The sequence below is a fragment of the Aotus nancymaae genome, unplaced genomic scaffold (genome assembly GCF_030222135.1).
Source record: "Aotus nancymaae isolate 86718 unplaced genomic scaffold, 86718_ANA_hifiasm-v0.15.2.pri h1tg000064l_1, whole genome shotgun sequence".
Lineage (NCBI taxonomy): Eukaryota > Metazoa > Chordata > Mammalia > Primates > Aotidae > Aotus > Aotus nancymaae.
In genome coordinates this window covers 5,142,685-5,155,968 of record NW_026988479.1, presented here as the reverse complement: position 1 = coordinate 5,155,968, position 13,284 = coordinate 5,142,685, and the positions used below count along the sequence as shown (strand labels likewise).

The 13,284-nt window shown below is 40.9% G+C and overlaps 1 protein-coding gene across 1 annotated transcript in view; it reads right to left on the bottom strand.

The window, feature by feature from the left end:
* The window catches only part of CHSY3 (chondroitin sulfate synthase 3), a 288,921-nt gene extending 276,133 nt beyond the window's left edge, over positions 1-12,788 (bottom strand). Inside the window, exons 1-2 of the mRNA XM_012447928.3 lie at positions 11,615-12,788; positions 8,897-9,180 (exon numbers count right to left, since the gene is read on the bottom strand). Coding sequence (XP_012303351.1) covers positions 8,897-9,180; positions 11,615-12,413 — 1,083 coding nt within the window. The 5' untranslated portion in view covers positions 12,414-12,788. The remainder of the gene's footprint in view (positions 1-8,896; positions 9,181-11,614) is intronic.
* Positions 12,789-13,284: the final 496 nt, after the last annotated feature.

Below are 13,284 nucleotides of genomic sequence, written 5' to 3'. Positions count from 1 at the left end.
GAATTCTAAGGCAGAACATTTTCAATTTTAACACCACATATTTTCATATTTTATGAGATACTCGTGTATTAAATATCCTTCATATAACATTTATTTCTATATAATACAATATAAGATTATAAAAATATACTGTTTTGAATTAAAATGATTTTTCCATATTTTAATTTTTACATGGAAATTTTACCTTGAAATTATTATTATAAAAACAGACCTTTTAAATAATCATCTCAGTAGCTAGGTGACTACATTTCTAAGCCAAGCTGTTTAGAATTCTCTGAACCTCTCTGTGCTCCTCAGTTTGGGGGGCCATCTTGTCCTTAACTAGATGGCTTCCTCCATGTGTGGATCTGCCCTCAATCAACAACACAATAGCTACACTCTGGGTTCTCACCAGAGAATATGCATATTTTACTTCCTGTTGGCCAACCTAATATAAAACATTTGAGTGAGACATAATAGTCTTGAAGAGCTCTTTAAAGAGTATTCTAAATTTTAAAATAAAATCAAGCAAGGAACCAAATAATAGTATACTATGACCATAACTGCATTGTCTCTAAGTTGAATTTATTTTGTAGAATTGCCCTTTTGAGTTGTAGCCCTGGCTCTATTGCGGTCATTAATAAGAAACATCCAATTAAACCATGCTGTTCTATTTATTACAGAAGTGATACTAAGGATGTGATCTGCTACATCCCTCACAACTTCATTCTGTTCTCTGGGGGAGATTTCTTTCATGCCAGGAAAACAGGAACCCAATATGTATTTTCATGGTTTTATCATATTTGCTGCATACTCTTATTTCTTCACATTTTCATTTTATTTTACTATCAAGTATTTATATTAATATGTATATTCTTTAAATCATCACTTTTTGAGACACAGGAACTCTGTAAACAAATAGCTTTGCAATAAAAATTAACAAAACTCAAAGAGATAATGATACATTCAGATACCATTGACTATGAAGAATGATGAGCAGAGGTTTCAAAATTATAAAGGTTGAGTAAAACATTTTAAATCTCAAAAAACTAATAAATGCATTTCATTCATCTGTTACTTCCAAAATTACGCTGGCTTATTTTTAAAAGATATGTTATTTTGATTCAGTTAATTTAGAAACTTGTTATGTCCTTTCTAAGATAGAGTAACATTTTAAGCATATCATGATTCAAACTGATTTATACGTGGTTAAGCCTCAACTAGAATGTTGTTTAATGGTCAGGGCAGTACTTTTTTTTTTTTTTTTTTTTGAGACGGAGTTTCGCTCTTGTTACCCAGGCTGGAGTGCAATGGCACGATCTCGGCTCACCGCAACCTCCGCCTCCTGGGTTCAGGCAATTCTCTTGCCTCAGCCTCCTGAGTAGCTGGGATTACAGCCACGCGTCACCATGCCCAGCTAATTTTTTGTATTTTTAGTAGAGATGGGGTTTCACCATGTTGACCAGGATGGTCTCGATCTCTTGACCTCGTGATCCACCCGCCTCGGCCCTCCAAAGTGCTGGGATTACAGGTGTGAGCCACCGCGCCCGGCCCTACTTAGGTTTTCTTAAGGCTTAATAATATCAAATGACTCATATAACTCAATAAACTGATTTTGATTCTAATTTCAATGAAATTTTTTTAACTGAAATGTCTGATCAACAGCTATACCTTTGTGCAAAAATAACATGCTATAATAAAAATTAAATGCAGTATCGTTATAGAATATATTTCTCTGTATTTTAATCATAATTCACTAGGTAGAAAAGAGACTGAAATGACTGTTTCTCAAAACATAGCTTTCGGAGACCAAAAGAAATAAAGTTAAAGTAGGAAACTGACCTGGAATTATTTCAGGAAATTAGAATATTTGTGATCAATTAAAGAAAAAGAATATTCAAAGTTTTTTAATTAATATGAGTATTTTTGTTATCATAGGGCTTATTTCAAATTGTCTGTAGGCATCTCCCAAACTTAACATTTTTCATAATTGTTGGAAATGATCTTGGAAAGCACAAATTATTACAATTGAAGTGATAAGGCATCAGTTAGCGATGGAAACGAACTAACTAAGCCTACAATGCTTACCATATCATGCTTCTCCATCAACTCAGAATGCAATTTTATTTTGTATAATGAAGAAAACAGTGTAGAAGAAAAGAAGCTTTACAAATTCAGTGCATGATGATTTCATTTGACAAGTGGGATGAGAGTGGGAAGAGTAGGTGTGAGAAGCTTACTGCTTTTAGTAAAGTTAAAAACTAAATTGTGACTGAATCAGACCAAGAAAAGATTTTTAAAGACTGAATTTTAGATCAAAATCCCAGTTTTATACTTTTCCATATATATGAATATACTTTGGAGGCATAAACATATTCATAATAGAGCAAAATCAACATTAGAAAAGAGGGAAATTTGGCCGGGAGTGGTGGCTCACGTATAATCCCAGCACTTTGGGAGGCCGAGGCGGGCGGATCACCTGAGGTCAGAAGTTTGAGACCAGCCTGACCAACATGGAGAAACCCTGTCTCTGCTAAGAAAATACAAAATTAGCCAGGCATAGTGGGGCATGCCTGTAATCCCTGCTACTCTAGAGGCTAAGGCAGGAGAATCGCTTGAACCCAGGAGGTGGAGGTCCTGGTGAGCCAAGATTGTGCCATTGCCCTCTTGCCTGGGCAACAAGAGTGAAACTCCATCTAAAGAAAAAAAAAAAGAGGGAAATTTATATGGAATAGGAAGCTAAGAGGATGTGCAGCAGTCCTTTAAGAATGACACAGATCTTTTAACCTTAAAAATATGTTAAGAACTTATAGATAGTACAGTTTTTTATGATACAGCTTTCTGGTATTACTTACTGTCTGGTAGGGGACTTTTGGCCCCGTTCCCCGGCCATGTGGAAAGGGCCTAATTCCCGACAAAGGTAGCCCTTCCTCCCCAGCAGGGAGGGGCCCTTATCTCATTCCATCCAGGCCCGGCCGGAGACCAGCAACCTTCCCGCCCGGCCGGTCACTGAACCAATCGCCATCCACCCCATCAGCTCTCCCGTAACCTTGCCTCCCACAAACTCCCGCCCGGCAGGTTTCCTGCCTAGCAACCAACCTGGCCAATCACTACCCGCCAGGTCAACTCCCCCTAGCCTATCACTACCTGCCAGATCAGCTCTCCCGCCGCCCCAGGCCCTCTGTCCCTATAAAACAGATTGAACAAAGAACGCAACATGGTGAAACCCCGTCTCTACTAAAAATACAAAAAATTAGCTGGGCATGGTGACGCGTGGCTGTAATCCCAGCTACTCAGGAGGCTGAGGCAAGAGAATTGCCTGAACCCAGGAGGCGGAGGTTGCGGTGAGCCGAGATCGCGCCATTGCACTCCAGCCTGGGTAACAAGAGCGAAACTCCGTCTCAAAAAAAAAAAAAAAAAAAAAAAAAAAAGAACGCGCGCGGGATTCCTCCCTGCCCGCCGGAGTCGCCCGGAGATCCCAATAAAGTCGGTACTGGTCACCACGCTTCCTGCCTCGTGTCGGTCGAGCGCCTGCCTGCCTCCGTGGGTCGGGGTCCCACAACCGGGGTCGCACACTTACAAACTCAGGAAAACACTTTTAGAACATATCCTTTTGTGAAATAATGTAATTTCCTAGGGTGTTTACAGACTTTAAGGAACTAAGACTGAGAACATAAAACATTCTAGTGTGAAATTAACTTTTTAAGAAGTCTAATAATAAAAATCTAGTTAGTCTTACGAAAGAATTTTTAAAACTACAAAAAAATATTTTTACCAACAAAGAACACTGTTGTCTTTGAAATAACATTTAATTGAAATATATCTTATTTGGCTCTATTTTACTGTAAATATTAAAATGATAAATACAAACTGTCCTTAAACTGACTCTTAGAAGAAATGCAAAACTCCCTTAAAGAAAGAAGAACAAACATCAGAATTAAAATTATCTTATGGTTTGAATATAAGTGATCTTGTTAAAAACAAAATCAGAAAACAAAACTTCCAGTTCTGCTAATACACAAAATGAACATGAATGTATAATTTTTAACAGTGAGAACATTTTTGTTTTTTACTAAAAATATATCTATAATAAAGTGTAACTATGTTATATAATATGCATTTTAAATTGGCCAAATTTGTAACATATTAACTCTTCCATAAATTAAAGTATTTAAAATATACCTCTCAGTCTCACTGGAAAATCACTTCATTTTCTACAGAATATTATCATGAAACTTGCAAGATGTGGCTTATCTAGTTCAAAAGATCAAAACTTTTATGCCCACATAAGCCAGGCAGGGAGAATAAACATGCAAGAAGAGTCTTATAAACAATTAAGAGGACGTGAAAAAAAACTGTAGATTGTCTGCCTCTGCTAAAGGTGTCAAAAAAACAAAAACAAGAAACCTTAAAATATTCTATGTGCCAAACAATGTTTAAGAGCCATATGCAGCCTCCCAAACGGCCAGATTGCAGCTCTAGAAAAGCAGTAGCCAAGATAGAGCTCAACCAAAAGTGTAATCTTTGCCAACAGGAGAGGCCAATGAATTCTAACACTTGCAGAGTGAATAGAATAGAATGACTTTTTCATGAGCATGCATGCTTCATTCAGTTAGTAATCTTTGCTTATAAAGTTTGAGGCATAACCCATGAAGCCTGTTGATTATTAACATCTGCCATATGATTTTAAAACAAGATGCCTCAATCCCAGGTGGAAAAGGGAGAATCTCAATTCAGACCCTCCAATGATCACAGGCACACAAAGAACCAGTCTGTGTAAGGCTCAACCTCAACCAAAGGCCTCTTTATTCTGAGCAGGTCAGGCCATGTTGGAGCCCTAACTGTGATCTACTGTGGTCTAGGTGCACATCCTGTGATCTTTTAAGGTATCTGGGTTGGATCCTTTATGAGCACATTAATTTACTAGGAACCTGATGAAAGGCAGTACATATCAAAATACATTTGAAATTTATTTTATCTATCACTCAAGCAGAAGGAAACAGAAAAAGTGAGCAGAGAAGACAGAGAAAAAGAGCAAGAGACCAACAAGCAAGACATATTTCCCCAGACCACCTGGGCCTTATTGTGAGAAAGGCCTGAAGCTGCAGATCATTACCTCAAAGACCTGAGGTACACCAGGAGGAGGTTCCAGCTGCCTTGAGAGACAACTCCCTGGGTGTTCATAAGTTGACTGCAGAATGAGATACTATTCACTTCCTTCCCTACTGATGATGCCAGAGAAACTCAAAAAAGGGGGCCATTGTTCTGGCAATTAATTTAGAAATCTATACAGTAATTTTTTTCCTTATGTAGATCTGTTTGGGATTCTTTATATATGTATATTAAATAATAAATTGTTAAGTAATATTTTCCACACATCCTCAAATTCAGTTACATATATACACACATTACATATATATACACACATTATATATATATACATATATATATACACACATTATATATATATACATATATATATCGTATACATATTAGCTGCAAAGACTGAAACAAATATTTGTAACACATCTTTAAAACAGATGTCCATATTTCATAGTAAGTTTTACTAATACTGAATTCCTCATATTTCTGAAATAGTAAAATATACTGGTTTCTCATTCTTTGACAAAACGAAAAGCTTAACTCTATGAGAATATATTTTTTATTTCAACCCTTTGGATATAAATGAATCACACATCCATTACTAATAATTATTAAGTGAAATATATGAATCCATATTATATAATATAGTATGTAATATCTATAACATTAGAACAATAAAAACTAACATATATTGAAAATTTACTATGTGCCAGACACTACATTAAGGGTTTTAAATGGATAATTTCACCTAATCTTTCTTGAAATGTATGAGATAAACACTCTTACAATCTCCACTTTCAGTTGAATTACACAAGGCTTAAAGAAATAACTTCCAAAACACAATTAAGCTGGTAAGTGTTAGAATGATGGCTCAAACCCCAGTTTAAATCCCCCATCACCACTCTCCCTTTCTCTTTTACCATATATTTTTAATGGTATATACAACACAGAGAAAGTAATTTCTGTTTAGCAGTTAAGAATACTAGATTAATTCCTAGATTTTACAAAACAATTTATATTCAAAGAAAACTATACAATTATATATTTTATTTAATAATTATTTCAATTATCTTTTTATAAGATCTGCAAGCATGTTCACCATTTTTAAAAGATGACATTCTATCATGAACATTTTATCTATTCAAACTCAAAAACCATAAACATGCTGCCTTAACAGGACTCTCAACTCTGAAACAACGTTTGTTAGGAAGATAAACCAAAAGAAAAACAACAACCCTGAAATCTGTGAAAGGTATAGATAAAGGAAATTTAAAATTTTAAGAAAATTTTGTCACAGATAGTTCTTTTAAAAGAACTATGGAAAAAAAAGCACCGAAAAATTTCATAACTTTTTAAATGACCAGATATGAAATCTCATCTTCACTGAGGATGCTAACCTAGAGTAGAATAGACCAATCTTTCTATATAATATGAACAGTATCATACATGGACACCATTTCCACTAACATAAAATCCAAATTAGAAAGTGAAGTATGGGATCTATGAATGTTACACCCAGTTAAGCTGCACCTAAGTTACCTAATTAGGTGTCTTAAGAAACACAGAACACATTATAGTATTAAAATTTAGATATGATTTCTTTGCATATCTATCTTTACTAGTTTTACTAACAATGCTCTTTCACATATCTCTTGGTAATAAAATTTACCGTCATATCTTTACATAAGACTTCTGAGACTTTGTATTAGAATCAAATCAATGCCTCCTTTAAATAAATACCATTTAAACGGCTCCTTTAAAGACTGAAATTCCAAAACAAAGTAAATTCTATGTTATAGCTTAGCAAAACATAAAGTCAACAATACTTATCTAGAAAATATTTTCTAATGCTTGGAAATCATGTTGAAATCATTAGTTAGTTTAGTTTTATACAGATTCCTAAGTCAGTGATGGTCCAGTGCCAGTCTAAATTCAAATGTATTGTGAAAAATTACTGAAAATGTTATATTCACCAGTTTACAGCCTATAAGACTTGGGGTCTCTTTCGTTTGCCTCTTACATCAGTTAATAAAAGGATTTAAGATTCAACTTATTCTAACAGAAAGGGTACACATCTATAATAACTTCTTTTCACTTTAACCAGAACAAAGGCCTATATTATAAATAAAATATTAAATCAGTTTTTAAGCTCCCAATTTTTGTGCATATCTTACTCTCTTGGACATGAATGGATGGAATGCTAGGTGAAGACTAGGCCTTCATAGCAGAATCAATGAGAACTTGAAAAGAGAAACATTTAAACACTATCTTTGTTAAAATTTTATATATTATGTTAAGGCAATAAAGTATCATATAAAACACAATAATTTCCCATCTACATTGTTAACTACAGATGAGATTTTTTTTTTACTTATCCATACAAAGTAAATATCTGCAAAATAATACCAGCATGTAAACGAAATCAACTGGCTATGTTCTTTGTATTGAATATTTTTGTCTTTTACTTTGTTCCGAAGTAAGAATTATTTTTATTGAGTTTATTCTAGATTACCTGTCTTTAAACTATAATATTTTTACATAAATTTTTATCCTAAAGGGTAGTTGTAGGATAGTTTTTACAAATTAAAAGAAATTAGCAACATAATCATTTTAAATTTTCAGAGTGCCTATTTCAAATGACTAATGATCAGTAATTTTTACTTTCTGTAATACATAAAATATGCCCCCAAAGTATAAATACCACAAAGCATAAAAGAAAGCAAAATTAACTAAAGTGGGACTACACTTGCAATACAAGGAAAAAAAAGTGGAACTGTGTATATAGTGACTTCACAGGGAACATATTTTCATAAAATGTTTCTTCTACACTAAGTGACATGAAAAATTTGAAAACATAAGCAAAGGAGTTAAGATATAATTTACAAAGCTGTGCACTGAGTCCCTAAAATAATACTAAATTCCAACTACTTGAAAACCAGACTATACTGAAAGCAGTACATTATTTTAAGGTTAAATTAATTTTTACTAAAATTATCTTTTAGGAAATCTATTTTAAATAAAATGATATTACATTTCAAAGCCAATTTCTAAAGAAAAAAAATCTCAAAGTATTTCATAAAACTAATCACGGCAATAAATAAATACCTAAGATTATTTAAATAATGGATCCTCCTTAGAAAATAGCATAAGAATAGAAAAACAAATTTTAGGAAACCTGTCGAAAATACTAAGCAGCTACTGAACACCATTAAAACTTCTGCTTTTTTCCAGATAAGTCATTCCTTTTAGATGCCTAAGGAAATACAGTAATTAGAATTTTGTGAATACATCTACCATAAGTAATATACTATTAGTTTACTTTTCTAATACTTTTTAAGATATGCAAATTTCCACTGGAAAATACTCAAAGAAACTACACATTTTAACCATTTAAAAACAAAGAGATGCCATTACATACCTAACCAAAAATAAAATAAAATAAAAATGCACAGTACCAAATGCTAATGCTACAGGTGATGAAAGGAGTAAAATTAAACCTCTTGTTAGAGAAGGGAACTAGATTCACATGTATATAAGCACCAATAAATCAAACAGAGGAGGATATAGCATCTTCCAGAGATGTGGCCATAACTATAGGCCACTGCTTAAAGTTAAGGGGTGTGCTAATAACAAAGCCTCAGACAGGCCTGACACCTAATGAGGAAGTTATCTCCCACAATCACTCCTCTATCCCTAAAGGGCTGCTACTATCATTTTCAAAGATATAGAGAGAATAAGCAGAATCGCTACCCTAGATTATAAAATGGCATATACTTGTACTATGTGAACATTTTCATCACAGCTCAAATCTTACCTCATAGGACCAGACACATTGAGTCCCACCAAAACGGCGAACGCATCTTCCTACTTCCACATCCTCGTGAGTTGTGTACATTTCTCGAAGGCATTCACCAATATGTGGCACCATCCTCTTGAGAACTTCTCGGCTAAAGATCATGCCAGGTCCTCCCATACAGAAGTTCTCCCCAGGCTCCAGTCCCAGTTTTCCAAGCTCTTCAATATTCCCTAGGCCAGTCTGTCCCAGGTAGAGAGGCTTACTGCTATTCAATGATCTAAGAAACTCTTCTAATTTATCACCTACAAAGAGAAAGGTGCCAATTACTATGTCTCCTTATTTCATTATCGCTTATAATGTACAAGGTAAGGGACAGAACGTTCAACATTGTGCTTCAACTCCTCAGTCTTATGCAATTGAAAAGAAGGAAAAAACCTCTCCCAATATTCTGTTATTTTAAAAAGACTAATTCACAGTTATTAAGTAAAACATATTAAAATTCTATCAGCTTCTGGTTAAGGTCACTGAAAAACCTTAACAGCTCTGACAATCATCACTTTTCTGCAAAAATTTACGAGGAAAGCAAAGACAGTTTCTTAGCACATTTGAAGTAACAAAAAGTTCCCAGTAATGTTAAATACTGATATTTAGCATTGTTTTGGCTGACTGTTGATACCTAATAATTGCTTTTTACTCATAATTGGTTTAGTTCAGTGTTTTGCCATTAACTAAACCTTAGCCATATACAACCCATACAGTTTTGGAGGGTGTTTGAATCAAACTTGTTTTGAAATTTAATTTGGGAAGGCACCTTTTAGGAAAAAAAAAATATGTGTTTGTCAAAAATTAGTGTAATTGGTTTCACTTGTAGTATGTGAGTTCATCAGGAAACAAAGTTTAAAAATAAAAATATTCAGCTAAAACAGTTCAGAAGCACTTGATATTCTACCAAGTGCTACATTGGAGTAAGTAGAGAGTCACCTTCTTCATATTCCCAGTCAGCATCTTTACTACTATTTTTGATGAGCACAGCATCTGCAGTCATTATCTTGATCCCATGCCTTGCCCCCTGGATCTCAATGAGTTTCAGCTATTATTGAGTTCTTAATACAAAACACATTTCATTCTAAATGAAATTGAAATAATATGGCATTTCAATGTTCTGAAGGACACCTTTCCAAACTATTTAAACAAATGACAGAAGTAGGTGCTGTTAATGCATTTTATAAATTTTCTTCAAAGTGTGGCAAACTTCTGCCAAGAAACCTTTGTGATTTTGAGACACCCAAGACAAGGTACTTGAAGTAGAGGAAGATTTCTTCTTTGAGTCAATCCTATCACTGTTAAAAATGTAATGAAGCCATTCTTTATTTTTGTACCCAATTACCAATATTTTCTATTCCAACAAGCTCTAGAGTGACTTCCCTCCTTCCAATCCAAACCCAAGAGATCTCTAGTTATTAAATTACACTAATTCCTTGTGCCAAAATGTGACAGTTAGGGTTTATTGTTTGGCTTTTTCTTTGTTTTTCTTGCATTATGTGAAAAGTACTATCTGAACCAGGAGAAAGCAATGAGGCTACAAGTAGAGAGGCATAAAATAAGGAAGGGCTGCCCCCCTTTGACCAAGAAGCTAGGAAATGTGGAAAGCACAGAGAAAACTCATTCAGTACAACCCTGCACTTACGTTCCTCCCCATCTCAGCAACTGGCTGAACTGGAAAGATTCACTTCTCTGACCTAGGGAACTTTGATCCGCTGAGTTTAGAAATTCTCTGTCCAGAGCCGCCCACACTCCGGGAAAAAGACCGCGCCTCTTTTAAACTGACAAAAAAGTTTTTTTCTTGCTGTGGCTGCCTGTGATTCTGGGAAGGACTTCCAGCCTCTGCTTATCACCGCGGCCACCAAAATGCACTGGAAAGAATCCAATACTACTGTGTGCTAGTACAGCCGGCTGTTTCCAGGGTCTAGCTTATTAGCGCGTGCTTTCCTCCTCTTCTCCACCACCAATTCCTTACAATATGCCCATCCTCTCCGAGTTTTATTGAGGTGTGGCAGGGGGATGGGGGACGGCTTGGTGCTGCACTGTAGTGGCTAGAAGGAGCAGCGCGCTGGGGCGGTGGGGATGCCCAAGGACTCCCAGAGTATGGAGAGTTGTGCCAAAGGGAAGGGAACACATAGGGGAAGGTCCGGAATAGCGAAGACGATTCCTCAGTCTGAACAGTTCCAAAAGTGCGCTAGATCCAGTTTAAACAAAAGAGCAAAATTCAAAGCAAGAACACTGGATCTTCAGACTGGTACTAGCCAGCATCCTCGATCTTCCCTTCCTGCACCAAAGACCACGCCCCTCTGGACCCATTGGGGAAACTACCATCAGCGGGGGCTTTCAGAGAAGGGCAGAATGGGAATGGCCTTTGGTTTAGCTCTAAGGTCCCTTTTCTCCCCTCTCCCACACGGTAAAGACTAAGGGTTATGCGTGAGGCGGCACCGAAAACATCAAGTGAGGAAGGCGAATAAAGCCAGGCAGGTGTGAGGAGGGTCCAGATTGCAGAAGACGAGGCGCGGGCTAGGAATGGTGGGCGGATGCAAGGGGTGGGGAGGGCGGGCCAGGGCCTGTGGGAGCCCGGAGCACGTGCTGGCAGAGAAGAAGCGGATGGGCTGGGCAGGGGCTAGGGCCGGTTACACGGAAAGGAGTCGGGGAAGCGGGCAGGCTGGAAAGCCGGCGCAAGGAGGTCACCTTTGATGTAGACATCGTCGTCGGCGCGCATGAACCACTCATACTTGTCCAGGTAGTGGTCGTGCATGTACTTGATCATCATGAAGGACTTTTTCTGGGGCGGATAGGAGTCGTCCACCCCCGGCAGCGCGATGACAGGCAGGGGTGGTGGGGGCTGGCCGGCGTCGGGGGGCTGCTGACTGGAAAAGAACTCCACGCGGCCAGGGATGAAACGCGCCCAGGTCCGCTGCGCGGCCAGCGCACGGCTGCCCAGGTACTTCTGCGCGGTCATTACCCCCACGTACAGGAAGTCCCGGGGTCTGGCGCTCGGGGCGGCAGCGCCCCCGTCCCCGCTGCCGTTGTGGCTACTCCCCGGCCGGCCGCCTCTCCGCTGCCCAGCCGCGCCCCCGTCCTCCTCGGGTTCCCCCTCGGCTGCTGGAGCACCGGGAAGCCCCGTCGCGCCCTCAGGCTCGCGTCCTCGCCGCCGCTGCTGCAGCGGAGGTGGCTGCTGCCAGGGGCTGCTTCGAAAATTGGTGATCCCGGGCGCTGCCTCGGGCAGCGGCGGCCCCTGGAGCTCCTGGCGCGCGGGGGGCGGCGACTGCTTCTGCCGCGGCCGGGACTGGGGCTGGGGGAGCGGCTGCTGAGCGCCGGCGCCGGGGCCAGCGGCGGAGCGACCGTAGTAGGAGCAGAGGCTGGAGCCGCGTCTCTTCCTCTCGCTCAGCTCCGCCACCCTGGGGGCGATGAGCCAGGACGCGGCGGTGAAGCCCAGCACCAGCCCTAATGCCACGCTCATCCACGGGCGGCGGGAGCGCACGGCCATCGCGGCTGCCCCGGGCGCGGACGCTCTCTGGGCGGCCGCGGCGGCGCACGCGGGTCCCCTGGCTCACACCAGCCCCTCCTCCGCCTTTGCGCCCCCAGCACCGGCCGCAGCCCCCCGCCTAGGCGCCGACGCCGGCTGGAGGTCGGAGCGCCCAGGACGCCTCAACTGCCGCGGGCTGCAGCTGCCGGCCGGGCTCCCACTCCACTCTGGGCCGGGGCTCCAAGCGAGGGTCGGGAGTGAAACTTCTCCCGGCGGCGGCAGCGGCGGCGGTGGTGGTGGTGGTGGCGGCGGCGGCAGCGAGAGGAGCTGCAGGAGGAGGAGGAGGAGGAGCAGCGGCGGCGGCAACGCGTCCGCTCCTAGGCTGCCACCCTGTCACTGGCGCGCCTGGTTCCTCCCTCCTCCCTCCTTCCCGAGCCCCCGCCCTCGCTCCCGCCTCCCGCTCCCCCTGCTGCCGGGGTCCGTGCTGGCCGGGGGGAGGAGCCGCAGGCGGCACCGCTGCCAGCAGCCGGTGGGAAGCGCGGGCCGCGGTATTTCCCCGTCACCCGCCCTTGGACGTCCCCCCGTCCGCGCCTCAGTCCAGAGCCGGCCTCCTCTCCGGAAGGAAACGATCCCTGTCGGGCCGCCTCCGGCTTGCAGCAGCCGACGCCCCCTCGTCCCTCCCCCCCCGGCTCTGGCTCTTCGTCCCATTTCCCATCGCGTCCCGCCCCTCCGCCGGCCTCCGGACACTTGCGTCTGGGGGCTCCACTGGCCTCCTCCCGGCGCCTCGGCAGAGCTGACCTCATCGGCGGAGCTCTGGTCCCGGAGCCCCCACCAAGTGCGTTCCTGTCGCTCGGGGCTCGCCTCCCCCAGCCCACAGCCCTGTACGTCCTGG